Source organism: Apus apus, chromosome 20 (assembly GCF_020740795.1).
Source record: "Apus apus isolate bApuApu2 chromosome 20, bApuApu2.pri.cur, whole genome shotgun sequence".
In the NCBI taxonomy this organism is placed as follows: domain Eukaryota; kingdom Metazoa; phylum Chordata; class Aves; order Apodiformes; family Apodidae; genus Apus; species Apus apus.
In genome coordinates this window covers 1,836,794-1,863,222 of record NC_067301.1, presented here as the reverse complement: position 1 = coordinate 1,863,222, position 26,429 = coordinate 1,836,794, and the positions used below count along the sequence as shown (strand labels likewise).

The following is a 26,429-nucleotide window of genomic DNA, read 5'->3' as shown; positions in this document are numbered from 1 at the left end:
AATGGGGCAATTGTTAAGTCACAGACACTTCAGTGACACCACAGTCCTGTTTCATTACTTGATTCTACCAAGCTGAAGAAGTCTGAAGTGTCTGATTAAAAAACAGCCTGTCTTGTCCATTAGAGTGTGACAGAGGCCTTATGGACTAAAGGAAAAAAACTACAAACAAAAAATCCCAAACCTTCTGTCTTTTCAAGTCTTCCATAAATATAATTTGGGAATAGTTCTAAGAATAGCAATGGAGCTTTGCTAGAAAAAATAATCATTAAGTTAAAGCAGTTGATTTTGACTTGGTAAAAGCTTTGGATTCTGATAAAAATCTGCAGGGTGGACTTAGCCAGTTGTATATCTTCTTTGTTACTCAGCCCCACATCTGTAAAGTGACAGTATGAATCTGTTTCTTTTTCATTACATGCTTCTAAGAAAAATCTCATTATGCTAATGAAGCACACATATGTTTTAATCACAGGTTAATTCAGAAAGCCCAAAAATAAAATAAATAGGAGATCAACCCATAAGAATTTGTGAGGGAGGAGTAGAAATCCCAGATTTTTAGCACAGCACATTCTGAATTAGTGAAACGATGATGCAAGCACTTATCTCCATAGAGTGCCTAGTGCTCTGGTGGTTATTTATAGGAGACCCAGGCTTTTAAAATAAATTACAGGTTCGTATGTCAGACCAGCAGATAGAGGATCACTTTACAACAAGGGGTATGTATGGTACATTTCAAGCAGACCATGGGGCTCATTCCCTGCCATAATTTTGGATCTTTAACTGTTGTAAAGTAGGTACCAAAGAACATAAGAGAGACAAGAATCAGAAGCCTTTGTGATAACCCAGTTAGTAGATAATAAAGTCTAACAGAGTCTTTCTAGCAAAGGTGAACTTAAGCATATCAATATTATTTGCAAACTATGGATACCATGATGATGAGAAATTATCTCAAAGATGGAAGAGATTACACAAAAGATATGTGAATTCCCTGAAGCCTGAGAGGCTATTGAGGAAGGCAATGTTTAGCCTTAAAGTTGCACATGGGTTTCAGGTGAAATGGAAATGAAGCAGTATTAATCCTACCGTCATGCAAGTTGATACATGCTAACTGAAGAGCCCAGCTCTGTTGCCCTTTTACTCACCACAGCAGCTGCAGCAGATCAAATCAGTATTCCCACAGCTTCTCTGCATGATAGAGTGTGTGTGGGAGGGCAAGGGAGGGGAGTTAACCCACCTTGTTTTGGTGAAGCTCAAAGCTGAGGTTTTGCTCATCAGTAACTCCTGTAGTGCAAGGTTGGCACACTCATTTCCTTTGATACTGGTTGCTTTGGGATGCACTAGATGGCTGTAAGCCCTGAGCTAGGGGAGATACGTTGCTTAAGTCTTAGGTTTAACTTTGTCTTAAAAGTGTTGTTTTTTCTACCCTGGAATGGTGATAGTGGCTATTTGGTGGTAGCCTGTGGAAGAACTGTGCTAGGAGGAAGTGCTGAGGGTGGATAGCAACAGCTCAGTTGCTCATTTTTCAGGGAAAAGGCTTTAGCTTGGTATTCTTATCCCTTCCTCTGGGGGATGTGTCTTCTCTGCCTTGTTTGCTTATTGCTGGATATGCTGAGAGATGAAAGACTCTGTGTTAATATAAATGACAAAAAGTCTGTGCAGCCCTGAGTCACCTAACAGGACTATAAGCTTCTTTGGGAATGCCTAGAGTTCCAGCTTGTATTCCCCACTCTGAACTTTACTAGTAAATTAATTTTTTTTTAATTGATGGTAGCAAGCATGTATTTTTTTCTTTTGTTGTTTTTTTTTTTTTTAATGAGGTGCTTGGCAACGTCCACTGGGGCATGTAGGTACAGAGTGTGAGGGTGTGAGGGACAGCCCTGAGCAACATACCATGCAACTTGGGACAAAAACATTTGAAAGATGGAGAGCTCTTTCATGTGCTTTTAACAACCCCTCACCTCCTGTATTTTCTAGGACACCTGATGATTTCTTGCAATGTAAATGTGAATTTTAGGTGTGAGAGCAAGTCATGTTTAAACAGGTCATATGTTCATTACGTATATTAATCATGGATATGTGTCCATTAGTCAGACTCTGTGACAATTCAAGCCAGTTCTCAAGTTCACCAGAGTAAGACTGCTTTTGTTCTGGATAGCCAGAGGAATTGTGTTAGCATGCTGTCCTGGCCAGATAATTATCCTCTGAGGGTTAGGAATAGAGAGGAATATGAGATGTTTATTGATTAAGAGGTTCAGTACTTTGGAAAGAAGAAGGAGATACAGAAGGAGACAGCCTATGGAGCTGAGCTGGACAGGAACTGGCTTTCTCTATAGCCATTACTGACTTTCTCTATAGCCAGAACACTGCAGTAAGACTCACAGAGGGTGCCCTGAAAATGCTAGAAGAATCCAGATTCAGTTCCATCTCTGCTTCCCATATGTGTTTTTGAGGGTGGACTTCCCTGCTGGAATGACCTCCCACATATCCTGTTATCCAAGGTTATCTTAAGAAATTTTCACCAACTGCCAACTTATGTAACTCAGCAATTTCAGAAAGTTTAACATCTACCCATATAGCACCTCTCCACTTACAGTCTCATAATTACCAATTTTGGTTTTACTACTCCCGGAATAGATCTTGCCACTACTTGGAGCACAGTAAAAGCCTAAAATAACCTTATAAATGAACTATTAGTATGTTTATCAAACCTGAAACTAGTCTGTATGAAGTGCAGTATAGGGAAGTAGATTTTCAAGGCTCTGCAGCATCCCAAAGCTCACCTAGAAAATGGTAGGACTTGATAGGTGGTAAATACCATACAAGTCCCAGCCACTTCACTGAGCTCTTTGGCCTGTAAGGTGTTGTGTAAATAGTTGATTTTTCCATTAATTAAAAAAAGAGAACATTTTTGTTGACATGAGTCCATTGTTGACCTTCTTAGACAGTGAATTTTTCTGTTTGGTTCATCTTAAATATGACTGATTCATGAAACTTTTTTTTTTCTTGTGACTTGTTAGATGTTTTAAAATTCATTTAGTACATATCTAAGAGAAATATCTAAAAAAATCTGGTCTCTTTAAATGTTTCAAAATTTGTCTTAGGCAAAAATATAAGAAGCTGGTACACATTTGTGAAATTATTTTCTGCAAGTGGAACCTGTGTTAATGAAAAATTGAATATTTGATGGAAAAAGGCCTCCTGACTGTCAGATACATCTTTGTCAACAAAGGGTTTTAAACCTTACTCTGTGTGTTCTGGGTAGTTTGGTGTTCCCCAGTTTCACTGTAAGGGAAATGATCAGTGAAAATTATGACATTTAGCAGGTGGTCTTGAAAGGAAAGGAGGGAAGGAAATGTTCTGGTCATGCAGAAATTGTTTTACTTCAGTACTGGAATGTCACAGTTAGAAATGAATATGTAGGATACAAACATGGAGAAATTAGATGTTTGCTGCTATAAAATGTTTACTGTCTAATGTGAGCTACAGGGGGAATGTTGATGTGTCACATTTGCACCCCCACTTTTATTTTTCACTTCCTTTCCTTCTTCACAATCTTCACAACAGGCACTTCCCAAACATTTTGTCAAATAGCTGAAATATGCAGCACAGTCCTTGATAATCCCCAGTTCTTCCTGACTAAGCAGGCACCCAAAAGCAGAGGGACACTGGGGTGAATTAATTTAGAATATACTTTTCCTACGCCCATATGAACATATGCATAAACGTGATACCCTCCCTTGGGGAACGTGTAAAAGGTGGGACATGATACTTGTGAGAAGCACCGAGTTCTGCAAATGAAGGCAATGGGGAGGGAAACGAATTGCCTGTTAAATATGGAAAATGGAGTCTGCTTTTTGTTCTGGGCCTTTGGAATCTGTGGGTGGATTTGGAACTGGCAGGCAGGGAGCAAACACCCACCCACCATAGGGCTGTGTGGTTCAGGAGTTTACAAGAGTGTTTGTGTTCCAGGAGCTGTTGGCCTTGAAGCCAATGGAGGGGGAGGAGAAGAGGGAGAGAGTGAGAAAAACACTGTGGTGTTAGGGCCCTTCCTCTGAGATATTTTTCCCCTCTCCTTTCTCCAGCTAGAGGGCTTTGGAACTGGAGCAATACAAACAGTTACTGGGGAAGAGATTAATATGATTTTAAGATGCACAGCTCTCACGGTCCGTCATCAAGGGAGGAAGAGCTTCCAGAAGCTGCTGCCACCTTAATCCCAAATGACAGCTCTTGCCGCTCCCCCTTCTCCAGCTCTGCTGCTGTTTAATTCTGCAGTCTGTGGGATAGAAAGAAATGGAAGTTTTACTGTATTGTTACTGCAGGAGTGGAAAACTGGTTTCTGTCGCGTCATGAATTTACGTTCAGAAGCTGCCACTCTAATTGGTCACCATCTGGATATCACAGATACAGAAACTGAGGCACAGAGAGACTAAACAACTTGCCCAAGGCAACAGGAAGTCTGTGGGAGATCTGGGAATAGACCCCAGATGTCCTGAGTTTTCTGTTTTAACCACAAGACCATCCTTCCTGTCTTTTTGGTAGTCCCCTCTGCTTCAGGAATTCAGTTTATGAATTCCACCCATAAACAATCTGTTGCACGATCCAGAGCTTTACTTACATTAAAGAATCATTTGGAAAGGAAAAAGGCTCCTCTCTGAAAATGAACTGCAGTGATAGGACTGTCTGTCCTTTGTAAGGGGTACAGGAGAGGGAGTGCAAAAAACCCCCAGCTTCCAGAGCTAAGAAGCTTCTCCACTGTTCTCCAAATTCCCGGCAAGAATTTGTTCTTTGCAAGAATCAGGAACTCCATACATGACGTTTGAGTATATCTGACCATTTATATTTTAGCGAGTTAAAAAAGAATGACTGAACCTGGATTAAAATGCACCTGGGGAATCATTCTGCTGCTGTTTGCTGTTATATCCGAGTGCTGTTGGTGACAGTCAGTTCCTTTGTCACATCCATAATGGACTTCACTGGGTGTCTGGTACTGCTTCTGGCTCACAGTCCCAACTTCTTACAGTCAAGGCTGAATGGTGGGAAGGGTTTTCTTTATAAGAAAGCACACCCTTTGGTTTGGAAATGATGGAATGGATGGAATGTCATAGATGTCCTTCATGTAATCAAAAGGTGCTGTACATAACTTCTGAAGAATATTATTGAACATTATTCTTAACTAAAACCTTATACTTGTGTTACTCAGTGAAGAATATTCCTAGCCCTGCTTTTTCTTAGTGTGATAACCTCAACATGGCCTGTATGGCCTAGACTGTTAGATCTCATCTTTAGATCTTGGTATTGTGGTAATATCTAAAAATTCCACATGTGGATTAGTAAATCCATGTGCAATGCATTGTATAACCAGAAACTTAAAGGGTATTTCTTGCCATCAGTAGTTTTCTACAGTAAAGCAATCTGGTGAGTGTCTTCTCTCAGCATATGAAAACACAGCTGATGACTTACACCAGTGTTTTTAGTTCTTGCCTTTTCTGAACTCCCGTTTTAATTCTTTGAGGCTCTGTGCCCGAGTTGGGTGTCTGAGAATGGTCTCCTCTCTGGAGACGTGCTGGTTTAGTTGCAACATTAAAGCGCTTTTGCAGCTCTGTGATGGCTCTTTCCTTCACTCTGAGTGGCATTTCAGAATATAAAAATGCAAATGAAACAGGAGAGCTTGCCGTGTTCCCTGCCCATGGAACTGGTTCTGGGTAAATCACAACCTCTTGGCTCCCTGCTTGCTCTTTTGAACAGTGTTTCTTTGTGCCACTTCACTCCCGATCTACCTTTTTCCCCAGCTTTTATGCTGCAACGAACTCTTTCAGAGGGGACCATCCGTGCTCAGTTCCTGCAGCACGGGGAGAAGCCACATTTTTTGCTCTGAAATCGGACAGGACCCGGTTCCCGACCCGCGGGGCCCGCGCGGAGGTCCCGGCTGAGGGCGCGCGCTGTCCGCCAGAGGGCGCTGGTGGCCGGTGGCGCGCGGCCCGCGTGCCCGCCGCCCTCGGGCAGCCCCGGCGCCTCGTGTTGCGGCCGAGCTGCCGCCGTGCCCGCCACTCAGACAAATGGGGTCGTTTTCTTGCCTGACTGCGTTACTCTTTCAGTGGGGGCTCACCTACCTCCTGCCCGCCTGTGTTGCCGTTGTGCCTGGCGCTCCTTCACGTGTTAAGCGCCCTCAGGCGTCGCATGTGAGCTGGGCGTGTGACACGCGTGTCGCGAAGGCATGTGCACGTAGCGCTGGGTAAATTCGGTGCGCGGATGCCACGCCGTGCAGCCGAGGATGTGCTGTCGGGGTGTGCTGTCTTCGGCCATAAATTGTGTTTGTACGCCTGCGATTTCGGCTCATCGAGAGGGGCGTGTGCTCCAAGTTGAACTTCGGCGTTGCAAGCAGGTTTTGCGGAGAGGTTTCCGTGTGGTGCGCTTGCTCTTGGTGTGCGTGCGAGCGTGAGGCAGACGCCGTGCCGCTCGTTCCCTTTGCAGCGCTGTCCGGAGAGAAAGCGGCTGCAGGAAAAAGCCCTCGCCCTACCGCCCCTTCTCGGCGGCGCGGCGCTCTGTGAACCCAGCAGTTTACCCGCTCGCCCGCCCTCCCCGGCGTTGCCGCCCGCCCGCCCGTGCAGGAGCTGCGCGCGGAGCGGAGGGGGGAGGCGGCCGCGGTTCCTGGAAGAGCCCGGCCTGGGGAGTTGGTCACATTCTTGGCCGGGATTCAATGACTGAGGCAGACACCAACAAACAGAGGGGGGGAGGAGGAGGAGGAGGAGAAGAGAGGGAGGCTGAGCCAGCCTGCATTAGCTCAGCTCTCAGGCACTCTCAGTCTCTGCTGGAAAGAGGAGCTGGGAGGATGTGCGCTCTGGTACCGCGGCTCCCCACGGCACGCCGAGAAGACCGAGAGAAATAAGGGAAGAAAGGCGAACCGAGAGACGAGGAGTCCTCCCAGATCAAGCTGAGGGACCACGAGGGGGAAGGGAGCCTGCTTATTGCCCGTGCGAAGCCCCCGCGTCGTTTTGGAAGTGCCAGAGATTTGGGCCTTTTCCTTTTCTTCTGTGTTGTTCCCTTTCACAGACCAAGCTTTCTTCCTCCTCCTGCTTTTTACTTTCCTCCCCCGCGCCTTCTTTTCGGTGGATATGGACAGAAGGGTGATTACTGCAGAGAAGCAGCAGCCGCCAGAACATATTTGAGCCGCTGGTGCTCGGAGCGTGGCACAGACTTTTTGTATTTCTGTGGGTGGCGTGTGTGTGAGTGTGTGTGTGGTGGAGGTGTGGGAGGCGGGATTGGTTTGCCTGGGGGGCTGGCTGAGGGGGTGAGTGCTCGGATGAAGACCTCTTTTTGCCGTGACTCTCTGCTCCATCGGGGCAGCTTGGAGACTTGGAGATTTTGAAATTGTAACGAACCAAGAGGAAAGAAGAGAGAGGCACGCATACAAAAGGATTTATTTCCTACTGGTTAGTGGATTGTTAAACCTGAGTGGGAAGGAGAAAGAAGCAAGGGGGGGTTGTGTTATTTTATTAGTTGTTTTTTTTTTTCTTAAAAAAAATCCCTTAAGTGGATTTGTACCAGGGTGGAAGATAACTGGGGATTTTTGTTGTTTGTTTTGGGAATAGAAACTAAAAAATGGAGACTGTAAGTAGAAGCAGCTTCCAGCCTCATCCAGGACTGCAGAAGACCTTGGAACAGTTTCATCTGAGCTCTATGAGCTCCCTGGGTGGCCCCGCTGCTTTCTCAGCACGATGGGCACAGGAGATGTACAAGAAAGACAATGGCAAAGACCCAGCAGAACCTGTACTGCATCTTCCCCCTATCCAGCCTCCTCCGGTAATGCCCGGACCCTTCTTCATGCCCTCGGACAGATCTACAGAGAGGTGCGAGACCATCCTGGAAGGGGAAACCATCTCCTGCTTCGTGGTGGGTGGAGAAAAGCGGCTTTGCTTGCCCCAGATACTGAACTCGGTGCTCAGGGATTTCTCCCTGCAGCAGATTAATTCAGTGTGTGATGAGCTACATATTTACTGCTCCAGGTGCACTGCTGACCAGCTGGAAATCCTCAAAGTCATGGGCATCCTGCCCTTCTCTGCTCCTTCCTGCGGGCTCATCACTAAAACTGATGCTGAGAGGCTTTGTAATGCCTTGCTTTATGGTGGCACCTATCCTCCTCACTGCAAGAAGGAATTCTCTAGCACAATTGAGCTGGAGCTTACAGAGAAGAGCTTCAAGGTTTATCATGAGTGCTTTGGGAAGTGTAAGGGACTCTTGGTGCCAGAACTTTACAGTAACCCCAGCGCAGCCTGCATCCAGTGCTTGGACTGCAGGCTTATGTACCCACCTCACAAATTTGTGGTCCACTCTCACAAATCCCTGGAAAACAGGACTTGCCACTGGGGCTTTGACTCTGCAAACTGGAGATCCTATATCCTCCTCAGCCAGGATTACACTGGGAAAGAGGAGAAAGCTAGGCTGGGCCAGCTCTTGGATGAAATGAAAGAAAAATTTGACTATAACAACAAATACAAGAGGAAAGCCCCCAGGGTAAGTGATGTCTTTAATTTTAAAGGGAGTGGGGGGAGAAAAAGAATTTTCTCTGATTTCAGTAGCGTCCATTGCTATACCCAATTTGTTACCAGCTGCTTTTCCTTTGAGTAATTTAGGAATCTAATCGTGTTCTCAATTCTCACCACGTGTGTGTTAATGTAGACAGGCAGTGTTTGAGATGGCACCTTTTTTTCTCTGGTTGTGTTCTGAACACGGTAGTTGGAGTTTGTTTAAATTATATATGTGTGTTTGCATATCGTACTGTACATGGAACCTGATCTTTGAAACCCATCACACTACCCCAGACCTTAGCAGGAAGTATGTGATTTCGGGTCTTAAGAGCTTCAGTGAGGGGTCAAGACAAGGAAGAAGCCAGGAAAAAATTAGCAGTTACTGATCACTCCAGGTGCAAATGCATACAATTTTTTACTCGGCTCCATGCTGCCAGAGGTGGGGACAAAATTGTCGAAAGGCTTGTATTAGAATAAAATGTGGCTGCTAATAAAAAAATCCCGACAGTAATGCATGTTACTGGTGTTCGGATTAAAGTGCAGGGAACGTGAATGGAGAAGTCCCTGCTTTTAGAGTGTCCCTGTGGAGTCTGAATCTCCCCACCAAACAGGCGTTGGTATATTGGACTAGGTATACGTTCGGTAAATGTGTCTGTCTGGGGCCAGCTGCAGCAGCTTCTTTAGGTATGCCGTGCTGATAGCTAAGGCACATTTTTTTAGGTGTTTGTTGTTTTTCTTTAAGTCTGAGCTGCGTTTAGATCCCAGAATCCCTGGTGTGTGGGTGGGAGGCTGCCTTGGCATCTGGCACTGGTCCTGATCAATGGGCAGCCGTGCCACAAGGCCTTGAGGACTTGCTCACAGCCCCCAGGATGTCTGGCTCGCTGGGGATGGTGCCACCGGCTGTGGGAAGAGCAGTTGGCTTCCTGCTCCATCCCCCCTGCAGGATAAGGTTAAGGCAAACTCTTGCCTACTGAGTTTTACACTGCAGGTTTGTTGGTTGAGTTCTGCCTCATCTTTGTCAGATTTCCCAACTTTTCTTTGGTTTTACGTGTCTGGAGTGGAAGGGAAATGGTGCAAGCCTCAAAAAGAAAAAGCATTTAAAGCCCACTGAGAATGTTCACTAACATTCTTAATTAACTTACCAAATACCTGTTTAAAGGGGCAGGCACACACTCAGACTTTACAAGTAGAGATTTTATTTGTAAAACACACAACAAAAACAACACCAAGCAAAACCCAGGGTTTTAAAAATACCTTGTGCAAACAATGCAGTAATTCCTACAGCCAGCCTAAGAGGCCTGGTTCATCCATTTGCTTGGCCTCCGTGTTTTTTGGTTAAGGAATAGTCTCACTTGTTCAAGTTCCAGTTTGTCTCCTGCTGTTGTGCTTAGCCCCGGTTTCAATCCTTCTCACCCCTCCTTTTCCTCACTCTCGAGTGTCAGAATCCCTGTGACAAAGCTGGGCTGTAATGAGCCACATTATCTCCGTGGTTGGAGGTGGATGTGTTTTTAATGGCTTGTCTATTCTCCGTCAGTCATGTGCTAAGATGGAATGGTGGGATGGATGTATATTAATGTCTGTAAGGGGAAAATACAGCTCTGAAAGTGGAGGCATTTTTCAGGTTGGGAAATATATTTTCTATGGTATGCTTTGTTTGGGGAGCAAAATTAATAAATCCCCACATTCTTGCTCCAGAAAGGTACAGTGTCTCTAGCTTGGTAATTTCCAGAGCTTAAATAAAATGGATGTTAGTGGAGGTGTGCTTTCCTTTTCTTCCACGGTTTTGATGACATTCTGTTTAATTGTGATTGATCCAGCACCCCAGGTGAGCTTGCAGGTGGAGAAGAAGAGACCACTAAATCTTGGCTTTGCCTGACTTTTTAGTGACCTTTTAGTAAGACCTAGTTCAGAACATGGCAAGCACTCTTCCTTACCCTCCTCCCAAATCTGCATGCAGTGCACAACTACATGCAGACTGAATTCAAGGTATGGAATAGTGGACCCCAAAAATTATGTAAGGAAATGGTGGCCATCTATTTCTCAGAAAAATTGGCCAAAATTATGTCATCGTAAAATGTTAGGTCTCGTGTGTAAGTCTGGGAGGTGGCAAGGAGTTCGGTGTGGAAGAACAGAGTGGTGTGTGCTCAGATGATGGGGTGGAGAAAAAAAGAACACTTTATCATCCACCCTGTGCAGAACTGGGCTTAAGTTCAAGGCTTTTGAGCTGTCTTCAGAGCTCTCCTATTAATGTGGTGCAGTCCTGAGGACACCCTGACACTGCTGGCAGAGTTTTCTATGCTTATCCTTCCTTTTTCTGAGGTCTTTTTCCATTGGACTTAGCCAACGGATATCATATGCTAAGGTCATTTGTGTTGTAGCAGTGTGTGCAGATAATTATGGAGAGATTTAATCAGGCTCTAAGACTGGTAGACTGTGGCCAGGGGCAAGTAACATTGGAGTAAAGTTTAGGTACTTAGTAAGGAAATGAAAAGATGGTCCCATGTCTGTGTCTGGGTGTTTGTGTTAATTACTGTCGGTCTGTGTGGGTTTTGTGTGTCTGTGGGGCTCTGCATCTGTCTCTGTGGATGAAAGGGTGAAGCATATGTGGCTTTGTGGTGGTCTTCCTTTTTGATGTAGATCTCTGCATTGCTTTGTTCTGTTTTATACAGAGGTGTGTGTGTTGCATGCCCTACTCTGCTGTGTCAGGTATTTGGTCTTCTACTTTCAAGAGTGGGCTTTTGGTGAGTTTCCCAATTTGTGTGTGTACACATTGCTTTGTGTGCTGTTTTCTCTGGGGCTCTGTTAGCATGTTGATAGCATGGGATGCATATGACCATTTTTTAATGGCTGTTTAAGAAGCAGGGAGTTTTTTGACCTATTTGTGTGTCTTCATGAGGTTTATGTGATGAGGTATGTAGATTTCTGCCTGCACAGCTCTGCCTTTTAAGGGTCTGACTTAAATGAAGGAGCTGGGTTGGCACAAGCCCCTGTTGTGGATTCAGCATACTGGCAAAACTACTTTTTTTCCCTTCTCTTCCCCCCCCGCCCCTCTTTTTTTCCTTCATGTGGTTTCACAGCATTGCTACAAGGCATAGCTTTACCTAGGTACTTCATTCACAACATATTTTTCTATATTCATCAAGTATCCATTGTGCATATCTATGCATCTATACTGAGTGGTGGATACATACATGCAGATATATTGTCAGCCTGGTTGGTTGAATGAGATACATGTTGGCTGGTCTTGCCACTTGCAGAAGAAGCTTTCGTCTAGATCTGTATGAAGGCAGTGAAGGATCCTAACAGGATCTCTTGTTTCATCCACCATTGCTGGCATGGAGCATGACCATTGCTGTCTGGGGTATTTCTAGAAACTGAAAATGTGAATAACCTGACAGGGTTGCAAAACAGGGTCCTAGAAATCCATCATCGGTGCCAAAGACATTTTGCCAAAGCTGGTGCATGTTAATTGTTCACTTACTGGTACACTGATGGCCTTGGTTTGTTCTCATGCTGTCTTTCCGCTGCTGTGGGACTGACAGCTCTCTGCTATCTCAACATCAATTTGCTTCCACCACAATGGAATGAGTTTAAAAAGCAGGCCTGAAGGCTTTGTTGGTTGCAATTTCCAGTAAAGGAGGGTGGGTTCAACTCTGTCTCTTCTCAGTCCTTTTTTTCTTTTTAAGATATTGAACCAAGCAGCTTTTGACAGTCCTTTCATATTTCCTACCTGTGTGCCAGACATCTGTACTTTCAGCAAAACTGTATGTGATCAGACACAGAGTAAGAGAGCCCTCCTTGCACACGTGTGAACACACCCACACACGCTAGCGCTGCAGTGTTCCCACGGTTCAAGTCCCAGCAGCACTTCTATGAAGTAGCTGGAAGCTAGAAGCAGCATTCTGGGTACTGACACAGAAATGAGCACATAAGGCCTCCCACTTTATTTCACAATGCCTACCAACCTAGTGCTGCCACAACATGCAGCTTTCTCAGCTGAAATAAGGTTTAGCCAGGTCAAGTGTGCAGCCAAATCAAAGAACAAAAATTGCTGAAAGTGAAATAGTGCAGTGCTGACAGAGTTGTGGGGCAGCTGTGAACTTTTAGGTGCTGTGCTTCATGGCTACCTGAAGTGCTGCAGCAGTAGAGCTAGGATGTAAGCCTTCCTCTTTCTGCATCCTAAAGTCCTGCCTCTCCTGGCCAGGGGTAATCTTCATTATTTGCTAGTAGTATATATCCTATGGTAGGTAATGAGAGATTTTGATCTTATTCACAGGCAGTGGTGTTGAGACCTGCTGGATGCATTTATTCTTTTTGGTACATACTGCCTTGATAAATACTCTTGGAAAATTCTGCCTAAGAGCTGAGGGTTCAATTGTTTTTTCCATGGAGCAATTAAGTAATTTGTTCTCTTACCTGATGTTCAAGAATTATACTAAAGATTCTCTAGTAAAATTTTTGAAGTCCCTAAACCAAAAATGTTGATGTCTTGGGATGGTAGCTTAGTTCAGAATCCTTTTACAGCTTGAAAGTTGACCTTCAAAAATGATACCACGCTTAAACAAAATCTTGTGTACCTGAGGACATGGCAGTGTTCAAGCAGGCATTAGCATTTTATTCCCAAGCTCACAAACCATTTTACAGATGTTGTAGATGGAGAGCAAAGAAGCAGGTACATGTGTGTTAGACAAAGAATGTGCTGCAAATAATGATCTAATGGTGTTGAGTCAACTATGGGTGTCTCTTGCCCCAGAACAGTTCCCAAGTTCCTGAATTCAGTCCTCTTGAATTAGGGAGGGAATTATATGCAATCTCTTCTTTTGAAAATCACTGCCTAAAATATTTAAACATCTGCCTCTCCCTTCATTGTCTGGGCTGTCTCACTTGCCTCTCCGTTTCTGTGGTTTCGGGCTTGGGCGTATGTTCTGCCCAAACAGTAGCGTGCTTTGAAGATGCATGTAAACACAGTTTATTTTTTGGATGTGTTGGGAGCCTCACACCGGGTCTCTCTGCCAGGATATGAACATGGTTATCACCAGCTTGAGCTGACTGACCAACGAGGGTGTGTTTTCACTTGTGGAGAGGCGTGTTTAGAGCAGTGTTGTAAAAGCATCTGGAGGCGTCTGCATGAGGCTGCTCAGAGCATGTCTAGACAATGCAGCGGTTAAAATTCTGGCAGCCACTTGCACCTTATCTACACCTTCCTTGATTCTCAACACTGCTGCAACATGGGCAGCTCTGGGACTACATCTAAGTTGTTTAGCCCAAGCAAGATTTGGGTATCTAAAGAGATGAGTCGTCCATTCTTACAGAGAATTCATGTTATTTTCATCTTTTAGCAAAGTTATTTTGCCAAATTAAGGGGTTTGAATGGCACTGACTGCAGTAAGGAGTGGGCTGGCTGTCTATTACCTGTGATAACTGGTGATTGGAACTGACATTGCTGGCTTAGCTGGCCAGACTGCTTTGCCATCACATTTGAGAATTGCGTCTCAACGTGCGCAGTACTTAGACCCAGAAAAATTGTTAATTCTCACGTTTGTTTGGTTTGGTTTTGTTTTCTTTTAAAAGCAAACTTTGAACTTGACACTAGGGGAACTGTCATGGAACAGTTACGCTAAATCAAACAAGGGGTTCTTGGAAAGAAATTAGAGCTTAGACAAAAGTAACTTAAACTGAATTGTAGAGAGTCTATCGATAGAATACTGTCAATTACTAGGCTAATCTATTTTAGCGGAGTGGTCATAGAGCACTTAATTCAAATTGATCTTCATGTACAGGAAGCATGACTTTTAAAATGTAGTAATATAGTGTGGTTTTGTTTTAAATTTGTTAATGATACATTTTATTAGATAGTATCTAATTTGTTTGCATATGCCTTCTGAATCTAAATAGTAGACATTAATAAATCTGCACCACTTTTTAAAATGCTATTCCAATCAGTCTCTAGTACAGTCAGTGTGTGTTCTTGGAAAATAACTACAAAGGAGGAAGCTGGCTCTGAAAAGATGTGCTCTGCTCCCTTACCTTTGTCATTTACACCTTGTGCAGTCTTGTATGTTCTTTACATTTCATTGTCACTGTAGAGATTCAAACTCAAAATCACCTGTTCCTGTATCTTCAGGAGCACATGAGGTTAATTTGAAGGTTTGGGGCTAGTTTTGCAGTTCTCACTCAAGCAATCAGCTGGTGTAGTAATTGGAACCAGTTCACCCACAAACCACAGAAGACTTGTATATGTCTCAGACTCCTTCCTGTGTGTTGACTGGCAGTTCTTGCAGTCAGAGAAAGAGGGACAGATTCTGAACCAGGGTATGCTGGTGTAGAGACAAAGTAGCTTCACTAAGTTTGTGGCCTTACCTGGCATTTTGCAGGACTGTACTAAAGCTGGGATCAGAACTTGTAGTTCTGCTACTGCAGTATTTTCATTTTGCTCATTAATGAGGTTTTGGTTTCTTTAATGTTTGGTGTTCTGATCCTGATGGATCTTACTGAATGGGGCAAGAGTTTCTGCAACCGAGAGCTGGCTTCTCACTGAAGAGGTTTTACCTGCTGATTGCTACGTGCAAGACTGGGTTTTAAGGTTGTAGTAGATGTCTAGCAGGGCAGGATTTTTTTGTTCCTGTGTTCAGGATTCGTTAATTATGATTTATGATTTTTTTTTTTTTTGACTGATGAGGAAATACGTCTAAAGCTAGGGTGAGGGCCAGCCTTTTTTTCTGATGCAAATCCAATGACTGTAAACTTGGCCTCAATATTGCATCAGGTGCAGGTGCAGTTCTTTGAGTGTCTATTTTATTGGTATTGGGCAAGCCTGCTGGCTGAGAGAGATTGGCCCCTCTGCACTGAGCTAATTATTTTGCTTTGACTTTTGGTTGGATGAGGTAACAAAAACACTGATACACGCACGTTCAAGCTCTGAGCCTGTCAGTGTTTCATGGGCAGTGTTGTTCTGGAAGCCAGTTGGAATTCCCTTGTGCGGAGCTCTTATCATTGTCTCCATCTATGGTTTGGTTGCTATCTCATAAAATTTGGCTTCTCCAAGCAGTGTATGCATATTAAAGCAACCTGATTGGCTGCATAGTCATATGTTCTGTTAAATGAGACAGGTCCTGCCACCCTTACTCATGTTAAGTAGTCTACTAGTTCTAACAGTCTTAATTAAATTAGGGAAAACATACGTGAGGATAGAGATTGTGTGTCTATGTTAAAATTGCAGCATTATTTTGTATATTGGAGATAAAGAGCAAAGGAGCTAATCAATAACTTGGTTTCTGGCTTTGTTGTTTATTGATTTATGTACAGTTACCTTTGCACATGCTTTGTAGAAAATGTAACTTTTATGTTTGGTTTTCTGTTTTGTTTTTTTAAAAATTGAAGCTGTTTCTCTTTTGGTGTGAGAATCAATTGCACTGGAAGCATAAGAATTGCCTAGGTTTTAAGAATTAGAAGACAGAAGCAACATTAACAAAATAGCATACAGCCTGGTGCTTGTCTTTTCATACAGAAGATTTCAGTGATACATTCAGAAGACACGTACCCCTGTGCTTTGTTCTTCCTCCTCTCGTCAGTCAATGGTATCATTTTATAGAATAAGGTCATTGACTTGGATTGCTTCTTGGTTTCTCAACCCTTTTCACCAGCCAGTTTGTGTAATGTCTGTCTGAAACATTGAGTAAAGGCATTGAAACAGCAGACAGGATATCAAGTGTTAGGAAGTCTGGGTTAAGTATAACAGACAGTTCTGGCTGGTGAAAGGGGAGCAGCCCCTTGAGCTTGGTTGCAGCTTGGTCTGTGTGGAAACAGCAGACTCTGGTCTTCATGTTCTGTTACAGCTTTTCCCCTGTGTTCCCTCCACACCCATATAATTAATTGTGTGTGGGTGCACTCCTTTTCTAGAGATGTGTCTTCCTTGTTTGTTAGTGACACAGAACTGTACGTAAGAATGTCTCTTTCTAAGGATTACATAAGTTGAAGCTGATTTCTCCAATGGGAGAATTATGCAAGTTTAAACCAAAATGTATTTAGAAAGCTTTTATGTGTGTGTTTTCTGACTCGCAATGCAGAGGGTGATTTATTTGCATCCTTAATTGGACAACATCTGCTTAGGGTTGGAAGAAAAACCATTTCATATCTTTTCACTGTCATGTCCTGCATTTTTATGAAGTCCCCTACCCTCTCCACTTCCTTCATTACCTGTGTTACAGGCTCTGGTTCTTCATGCCCAAGTAGAACCAGCCAGGACTCAAGTTGGACACTCCTCTGGGGTGTGGTCTGCAGAATTTTTAATGCATAACTACGTTAGTGTTATGTGCCAGTAGTGCTGTTGAAATCAGCAGTAATACCACCTGTTTTGTTTCAGTCTTTAGATTTTTCTCCTTTTATAACAAGTTTCTGCTTTTATTACCATTAAATAGAATATAATGGTGGTGAAGCTTCCAGATTCTGTCAGTGAAGAGAGTCTAAAATATTTCTGTAATGCTGCTCTTAGTAATCTTTGACCATTTAGTAAAAACTTTCCTGTTGCTTTTTGGGCAAAATTAAACTGTTTCGTGTCACTTAAACAGAAGAAGCTACTGCAGTCAAGTGCATTTATTGAACTTGGAAGAGGCCAAATAACTTCTTGCTTAAATGTGAACTTCTGCGTGACACTCTTTGTATGGCTGTGTCTTGTAGCCTGAAATCTGGCAGCTGATCTGTGCACACAACCCCTGTCCATTTCAGTGGGGGAGCTACACAGATCTAAAGAGCTGTCCATGCAGTTCAGATGGCAGAAAAGGGATCAGGATAGTAATTTTCTTTCTACTTTTACATAATAGTGGAGTGCGGTGTGTGTTGGCCAGCACACATAATGCTTTTAGGTGCTGTTGTCAGGATCTAGCTAACAAAATTAATTTCACTGAGTATTAAAAAATACAGGTTGTGCAGGGTTTCTGCTGCTTACTGAAACTGAGATTGTAGTAGTACCAGTTAGAAGCAGTGAATTAGTTTAAATAGTTTTAAAAAACCCAACATGTAAGTATTAAATGTCTCTAGGTTCTGTCTTTTTTTTTTACAAGTATTTAAAAAAACCCCAACCAAACCAAACAAAAATCCTTAAGACTGTTCAAGCTGATGTATTTACAGCAGTAAAATAATTTTATAGCTTTTTATACAGAGTAATGGGCTAGAAAGGCAAAAAATATACAATAATTTATGAAGGCTACGATGTGGTTTGATTTCAGTAACCTTCATTAATATAATGGATTTCAGATTAACACTTTTGTTAATAATTTCTCATGAAATGGCATGTTAAGCATATTTTCCTGATACACCACTATTCCATAGTTCAAAAACTTACCTGAGTTGAAAGATAATAGAGTGTCAGTTGTGGAGGGGGGGAAGGGATTTGCCATTCTTAACTCCCCACCAGCAGTTTCAGTTTATTCAGTGGGTGTGAATTATCTCACCCATGCTGGTATGATTTAGAAATATTCCTTTGAAATAAATGTATCTAATGTGATGCAGAGCTGCTGGGAGAGGTAAATCTGATTCAGAAAAGTACAGACTGCAACATAAGGTCCATTATTGATACTCTTTGTTCCCATTCATTCACTAATAAGAAACATGCTGTGCTAATATTACCAAAGAATTTATTTTTGTTTGGGTTTTTGCCTTTTTATTTTTTTGCCATAACAGCACAGTTTTTTGCAAAACTGGTGAAGCCAAATAATCTTTGGGCCATATTCAGCAGCAGATAGTGATGTAAGTGGTGAAACGGTGTAAAATTCTCTATTATACTATTCAGTGGATTAGCAGAACTACTGTTCAAAGGCCTGGGCCCTCACAGCATAGCAAATTAGTACTTCCTTTTCTAAAAACTTCATTTCTAGAAACATATCTATGTGAAAGTCTTTTTCATGATGGATTAATTGATCCTTCTAGTGTGGTTTGAGTCTAGAGCAAGGATTGTGTGTGTAATACTACTAAATTCTGAATGAAAAAATATGTAATTATAATTTTATTATTTAAAATTGTTTGAATATAAAGAAAAAAAAGACAAACTAGTGATTTGGAAGGAAAAATGGGTAGAGGGAGTTGGCAATGCTGCAACTAGTATTTGCTTGTTTTTACCATATGATTTTCATCATTATTTATAGCATTGTTTAACTTACCCATGCTTATTTTAAGTAAATTTGGTCTTTTTTTTTTCAGTTTTTTAAAAAATTAACCTAGCAGTGATGAGGCTTGAATGCATATCATCTGCACACCTGTTTAATATTAAAGATCAGGCATTCAGTGCTTTGTGGCTTTAGCTTGAAATTCAAGTTGCTTTGAGTCATCCCTTTCGTCTTTTGTTTGGGTGGAAAAAAGGAGTGGCAGTAAACGGCCTGCAGCTAAGAAATGAAAGAGTTGAATTAGGTTTTAGAAATGTTAGTCTTGGCATTTGGGACATTTGCATTTGTACAGATCGTCACGCTTTGCTTTATTTTATTTTGAGTTTAGCAGTTCAGTGCTCAGGATGAAAAATGTTACATATCTTTTCCTCAGTTATGTGACCTATTCACTTCCCTGGCAGAGCAGGAAGGAGCTGGAGGATGAGCTGTGCTTCCACATTTCAGCCATATCATGGGCAGGAGCAGCCTATGGATTATTGCCCCACCTGTAGTTTCCCTGCTGTGCTGCACAACTGACTTGGGTTTTGTTTTTCTGACAGCAGCTTCTACTTCTGTGAACCAAGGACAGTCCAGTCTTTAAAAACCAAAATAAGTCAACAAAACAGAAATTGCTAAGAGAGAATTGTAGCATTCTCTCTGTTTCATTTGATTTTGGTTTATTTTGTAAAGGTCCATCTGTGCAAGTGTAGCTATAGGAGAAGCTCCACTATCACAGCTTGGGGTGGATGTCTTCTCCTGGTGCCACTGCCTGGGATTGTCTGAACAACAGAAGCTCGTTTGATGTTACTAAATAGCTGTAGTGTGTAGAGTTGCATTTATGTATTTATAGACTCGTATATGAGGTTTAACTTTTACCATTCTAGAAAAGAGATAATTTAAATGATTCTGTGGTCTAGACCTTAAGGGTCTTTAATCAGTTTATTTTGCCTGGTATGCAGTCAGAATAATCCACTTGACATCAGCGTAGTTGTGCTCTCATGCAAGCCATGCCAGGAACTGGTTCAAGTAAATGGAAGAAATAGGAGCTTCTTTGAAAAAGACCCTGAAGTGTAGGCATAATTGGAGCTAACGCCTTGCTTTAATTTGGGGAAGGTTGTTGAGGCAACGTTTTGCTCTGTGGTTTGACTCCAGTGAAATCAATGGACTTGGTCCAAGTTTATCAAAATCCATCTTAGAGGGGAAATCACTTGTCATAGCTTCTGAATGTAGCCAAATTTTCCTCGTTATAATTTGAGGGTCAAATTCTGCTGAGATTTTAGAAGTGAAAAGAATAATTAATGAGATTGCAGTGGAGGTTATATTTTCAGAAATCTATTTCTACATTTAAAGTCTACTCTTAAAAATGTACATGCAGATTTATAATTTAGGTTTGTAAAAATTTACCACATTTACCGTTGTTAGCTGGCTTAATTTATTGGTGCAGTTTTATCTCATTATTACTTGATTTTATTTCAGTAGATTCACACTAATGAAACTTAATATATTTGTTTCTAAGAGGAATATTCATTCATGAACATCCTTAAAGAGCAGCTGGATCATATCTTGACAGACTTACATTGAAGTTGCTGTTATTTTTGTGTGGGGTTTTTTTTCTTGAAAAACCTATTTTATTAATTAGAACCTCCCCCTTTTGAAGTTTTCATTCCTTCAGTCAAAATTATAATCCCCTGTGTCATCAGAATTGATTGCTGTCGACAGTTTGGATGTCACAAAGTAAGCATTAGGTCTCAGGAAGGAGTTATATGGAGACACATGGATGCTGTTTCAAACAAATTTTTTGAAAAAGGTTGCTTGATTTTTGTTTTCTGTTTTTAAAATTTTTAAAAAAATTGCTTTAGATTATAATTGCAAGGTAACAATTAAGTTGCTTCAAATTCACCCCACTAAATCTGCCTCAGTAATCATGTAAAAGATTCTCTAAACTGGCTTTCTGTAATTTGTATTTTGGCAGGGGAGAGCTGCAGTTCTGTGGGTTTTGTTACTGTTGGGCCAAAACTGAATTGCTACCCTGGAAAAACTTTTTAAATGTCTGGCATGACAGATCCATGTCCTAAAGTAGTAGTTTGCAGAAGTAAGTTCATAATTACCAGCTCAGTTGCTCCCCTTCCTGCTGTTTGGGACACACTGGTAGCTTTTTTTGGGGTTTTTGTTGTTTGGTTTGTTGGTGGTTGTTTTTTTCCAAGCTCCTCTGTAGGCTTCTTGCCCGAGTGCATCTTGGGATTTCCCTTTTGCTGAATGAGCTGCTTGTTTGAGAGGGAGGAAGTAAGGTCCCTTCTGGATTAGGAGGGAATGGGGGTGGAGGGTGGGGAAATGTCCTGTTTCATATGCAAAGCACACTGAACTGAAAAAAAAAAAACCCACATGAAAACCTTTTAACAAAACCATCCATGTCACAGACTGGCAGAGCAGCTGCTGGCTTTGTTAGGGGGAATATTAATGTTCCAAAGACTTACAGAACCTTTTAAAAATTAGATAAAAGATGGAAATTTTTATTTATTTATTTTCCCCAAGATAGAAGCTGGGATTAAAAAAAATTCTCCTTATTAGTATCTGTGAATGGAATGTGCTATCAACTGATGTGGTATCACCTTCCACAACAGAGTTATGAGCTCAGCGAGATATGTTGTTAGGATCTACTCTCTTCTTTTTGAGATTTGAATGTAAAAATGTCCCTGATTCTTAAGCTGCTCACATCAGTATTTGCTGTGTGTATTCTGATTGCAGTGAAATTTCTCCTGCCTGGCCTAATAATGATCTAGCAAAAGACAAAAGTAGCTTTTCTGATCTGAACATAATGTGGCTAAGCTGGGAGCAGTAAATTCAAAATTTTTTGTTTTTTTCCAATCAGTGATTGTTTCATCAAGAATCAGATGGGAAAATTTTCTTGACTGTAGTTGGTCTTAAAGTAAAACTTTTTTTTCCTGCTACAGGTCTGAAAGTTTTCCCAAATCTTTTTCATTGTTTTGCATCATTCCCATCCCTTCTGCACAAGGAAGAGCTTGTGTAATGCCCAAGCCATTCCCATTCCTCACTGAATGATATGCAAATCTAGTCAATTAAGCAGGGGGGATTTAATTAGCAGTTTAAGTTCATGTGTGAAGTGTCTTGCCTTAATTACTTAACAGTTTTGTTGCAAATTTGCGAAGTTTTTTTTCCCACAGAACTATCAAAACTGTGATTTCTTTTTCCTTTTTTTTTGTTAACATTTTCAAACACTCAGTATTGTCCTGTGCATGTGACCTTTGTGCTGCTGTGTGTGTGTCCATCCCTCTCTTTATAAAGCTCTTTTCATAGCTGTAGAGATGAAGCAAAACTATGTTTATTGTCTCAGAGTAGAATGATACATTAAAAAAAGAAAAAAAAATAGATTTTTGGACTTAAGAGTTTGGAGTGGAAGGTGCCAGGGTTTTTATTTGTTGTTCTTTGTAGCTAGATTACACCAGTGTAGTAGGATCTATGTAATATGGTTGTCATGCATTTTATTAAATGGTTGCTTTTGTTTCACATTCTGTCTGGACAAGTTACTTTTCTACACCACTGCAGAATGTCAGGATGTTGCTGTGTTAGTCAGGTTGCAGTGATGCAAGGAACTCAGTAATAATACAAATAAGAATTCTTCTGTGCTGGTGCAAAACATGGTGGCTTTTTTGTTTCATATCTTCTCAATTGGAATATTTGGGCATGTGAGTGGCAGCAGTTAATTCTGTGATACTCAAAAGGCCATCCCTGCCATTCCAAGTTATGTATCGGGGTGGTGCTGTCTTGTGGCCTCGTGTTTGGTTTCTTAAAACATTAAGGGTGGGAAAATGTGCTACGGAATGATGTGGTATCACCCATAACTGTATCACCACTTATATGGTTTGTATATACATCAAGACTGTAAGACAGATTATCGATTGCTTTAGCTTCATATTTTATTACTTCTCAGTTTTATGTTGATGATTGCTTTGTATTCTTGAACTTATAACCAAAGCAGAAGGACTGTTTCTGAGAAAACACTTTGTTCAAAAGGCCCAGGGTGTGTGTTAGATTGGGAAATCACAAGGAAATTACTTTGAGTTCAAATGGATCCTGTCATACTCTGGCCAAGGATCATCTGATTTAAAACATCTAGACTCCAGATAGATGTTGGCTCTTGTCTTCCTTTCTCTCTTTCATTCCCTCCTCTCCCTGCCCCAAATGTGAAAATCTCTGGGAATGGTAGAATTAAGGCAAAAACCTAGGAAACAGAGGAAACTAGATTAATTTCTATAAATTCCTCCCTTAATAACCCCAAATCACACTTGAATGGATCCCAGGACAGATAGGAGTATGTGACCATTCCTTTGGCTCAGCACAGCCAGATGGTCCAACTCCAATTTTAAGTATAACCGGGTGCAGCTCTGCTGTTTTGATACCCAATCTCATAAACAATTAGTATTTATCCCTATGACAGCAGATATATCAAAGCCAGATAGGAATTGCAAAGCAAAGTTTATTATCTGCTCCAGATAAGAACCTGGCTAACTTACACACACTTAGCCTGTAGGTATTTCTCTCTTCCTCGCTCCCCACCTCCTCTCCTGAAGTTTCTCAACACCAGGATGCCACCATAAATGCACAGGAACAGCTAGGAGTGGTGACTTGTGAAAGGTCTGTAGGATGTGTAGCCAACAACCACCATGCCGTATGGCAGCATTTGGTCTGGAAGGTGCTGCTTTGGTACATAAAGCTTCCTCTGACCTCCCAGCTGTGTTATTTTAAATGTTGCCCCTTACACAGAAGTTCAGAGAAACAGCTGCTTCCTCTGTCTTTAAAAGTATCCCTAGCCAGTAGTCAGGTGATAGTGAAGGGGTTTAAGAGCTGGCATAGTGTGCTTACATTGCATGCTGATGGTGTGTATGCAAATCTGCCATTATTAAGCAGAAATGAAGATCGCTCCTTGTAGCATCTGCAGTGTGCAGTCAGTAATGCCATCGCTCTTTAAAGGACCCCATTCTCATTAGGGCCAACCACTGCTAAATTCTTCAGTTTGGAGATGACACAATAGGAATACCTAGGAAGCCAGGGAAGCAGAGCATTGGCTGGCAGGGTGCTGAGGAGATGTTCCCTGAAGGAACACTCCTGGTGCTGTGTGACTTCACCAGTAGTTTCTGAGGATGCAAGGGCAGAGGGTCTTCGTGGCAGCCTGACTCCACTGCTGTAGGACTGAGCTGTCGTAAACCCTGATACACTGAAGAGCCCTTCTCTGGTGGACCAAAAGTGTCCATCTGTTTGTGTCATAGCAATATGCTGAGTGTGATTCCTTTTGCTGCCTGTTGGCCCCAGTTTTGGATCAGTCCTCCAAGGCTGGGGAGAAATGAGCAAAATTTTCACTTGCAGGCCACTGGGCCACAGATGTACAGTTACTGTCTAGTGATTGTTTTAAAAGATCTGTTCTTTAGGATCTGATGTTGCTTTTTGATTTTGATAGCTGATGTTATAGTAGTGACATCCTCAGTTTAAAACTCTTAGACTTGAAAATAGAGTTTCTACCAACAAGGAGTTTGAGAAACATGGATAAGAAAGTACTGAGTTAGTTCTAGTGACTAGTTCTTGCATCTGTGCATCTTGTAGAGTGTAGGTTTTAATTTAATGCACAGATTACTGTCTGCAGTAAAAGTGTTGTTAGAATTACTTTAGTCAGCAGACATCCAGTCTGGGCTAAAGGTTAGGATGCTCATGTTTCCCTCAGGTCCTTTGGTTAAAGGATTCAGCTTGAAGATTTAACTGTAGCACCATATGATGGGAAATTCACCCTATTAATAATTATTTTTATGAAAACAAAAGAAATTTATCTCAACCACAAAGCTTCATTTCATGTAACTGCTTTTTATAAATTGCTTTTGTGAAGCAAAGCTATGCTAGAAAGGAAGAAAAAAAAGACTACACTTCGTACGCTTAGGTTTTCAGTCCTTGTATCTCTGCCACTCCAACCCCAAATATTAGTGGAAATGTTGAAGCTCTACAAAGTACTTCTCCCTTTCCACAGAGTTGCAGTACATTTTATATAATTCTGTTGAGGTTTTACTTCCTAATAGTGATGTAAGGGGATTAAGAAAGCAAAAGTTAACAAAACACATGGAGTAAACTGATCTGTTTGGTTTCCAAATAGAAGTGTAAATGCTGTGATTCAGAATTTTCATTTCACTTTTAATTATCATACCACTTCTAAAAAGGTAATGATAATAAATAATAGTAGTAAATACATAAAATCCACACATTTTATTTGTTTGTTACTTTATTTTTTTCAGTGCTTTTCAAAACAAGGTTCTGGAGGCACTTTCTTCAAATTCATTATTAATTTTAATAAGACCCTGCATTGGGGCCAGTATATTTTTAAATAGTATTTCTTTCCAGTTCAGCCAGGGTAACCCTTTTGTTGAACCTTCTTTTGGATAGTGTTCCCATGTGCTGTGACGGCGCTGACACATGACCTCGTTACACATAGAAAACCCTAAATGTCCTGCCCCTTGCCAAAGCTATCACAAAACTACCCATCACCCTCTTTTCAGGATCCCAGATGGTAAATAGCAGCAGGAGGTGAAAGGGGAGCTTTGTCTCCATTCTGAGTCCAGTTTTAAGTATTCTGTGTCTGTCTGTATCCCTCTGCTTTTCCCACTCTGCCCATAAATTAGCAAGCCAGCTTTTCTGACAAGGGAAGACAAAATGTCCATAAGCTGCAGTAACATCACCTACTCAAGATAACGTTTTTGAACAGTCTTCAGTTTCATTTTATCTGACTGATCTCTCTTCATTTGAGTAGAACTTCTTTCTGGCCTGCTCACTCCAGTATTGAGGGAAATACAGCTTTTACCCCAAGTATCAGGCTGCAATTTATAATTTCTGTGGCAGCTTCCAAAAAAGAAAGGATCCTCATACTGAAATTTACCTACACCCCTGTGTGGTTGGGCTCTGATTATTAAAAACTAAAGCAAAACGAAACCCCAGCCCCCAAACAACAACAACAACAAAAAGCCTGCTACAAAGATCTGCTTGTCTTGTTCTGCTGTTTTTGTAAAGCTGAAGTTGCAGGAGGAGCAACAGGGCTGCTGGATGGGGTGCTCTGGGAGCAGCTGGCTTTAGGAGTGTATAAAGGGATTTCTCAGATGGGCAGGGATATGGGCAGTGGATACAGCAACACAGAGAGAGCTGCTGCACAGATCTGTGACCATTTTTAGAAGCTGTGCTTGGCTGCTAAGATTCACCAAGCAGGATATTGCCTTTGCACACTCTTCCCATGGAGTTCCCTGAAGTGGCAACAATTTCCTCTCACTTTGTTCAGGAAAGATGATCTGGGCTTCTGTGCATGGAGGAGTTCTGCAGTATGAACTGTGCTAGTGTAGCTTCTGGAATAGTCTTGGCAGTCTATGTTTGTATCAAGATGATAGCTAGGTATTCGTGATTGGGTTCGGGGGGTAGGTGTGAAGGAGATGTAAAATATATACATTTATCATCTCTCAAAATGAGGTGTGAAATACAAGTGTATATAAAACAATAGGAATCTTGGTCATTTTTTTGCCGTTCTATTTACAGTTTCCGTATTGTGTGGATCTTGTGGCTTCTACCAAGAAACGTTGATTTATGCTAGCTTGAGTATACACCCTTGTTTGCTGGGGACAGATTGTTTGGTTCTCCTAATTAAGTTACTGCATTCTACTTGGCCCCTTATAATTCCAAAGCCACCCTGTGTTCATCCTGAACCTGAAATCTGGCAGCTTTGTGAGCCTGA

At 41.8% G+C, this 26,429-nt stretch overlaps 1 protein-coding gene across 1 annotated transcript in view; it reads left to right on the top strand.

The window, feature by feature from the left end:
- The first annotated feature begins 6,762 nt into the window (after positions 1-6,762).
- SKI (SKI proto-oncogene) overlaps positions 6,763-26,429 on the top strand; it is a 107,011-nt gene continuing 87,344 nt past the window's right edge. Inside the window, exon 1 of the mRNA XM_051637302.1 lies at positions 6,763-8,508. Coding sequence (XP_051493262.1) covers positions 7,597-8,508 — 912 coding nt within the window. The 5' untranslated portion in view covers positions 6,763-7,596. The remainder of the gene's footprint in view (positions 8,509-26,429) is intronic.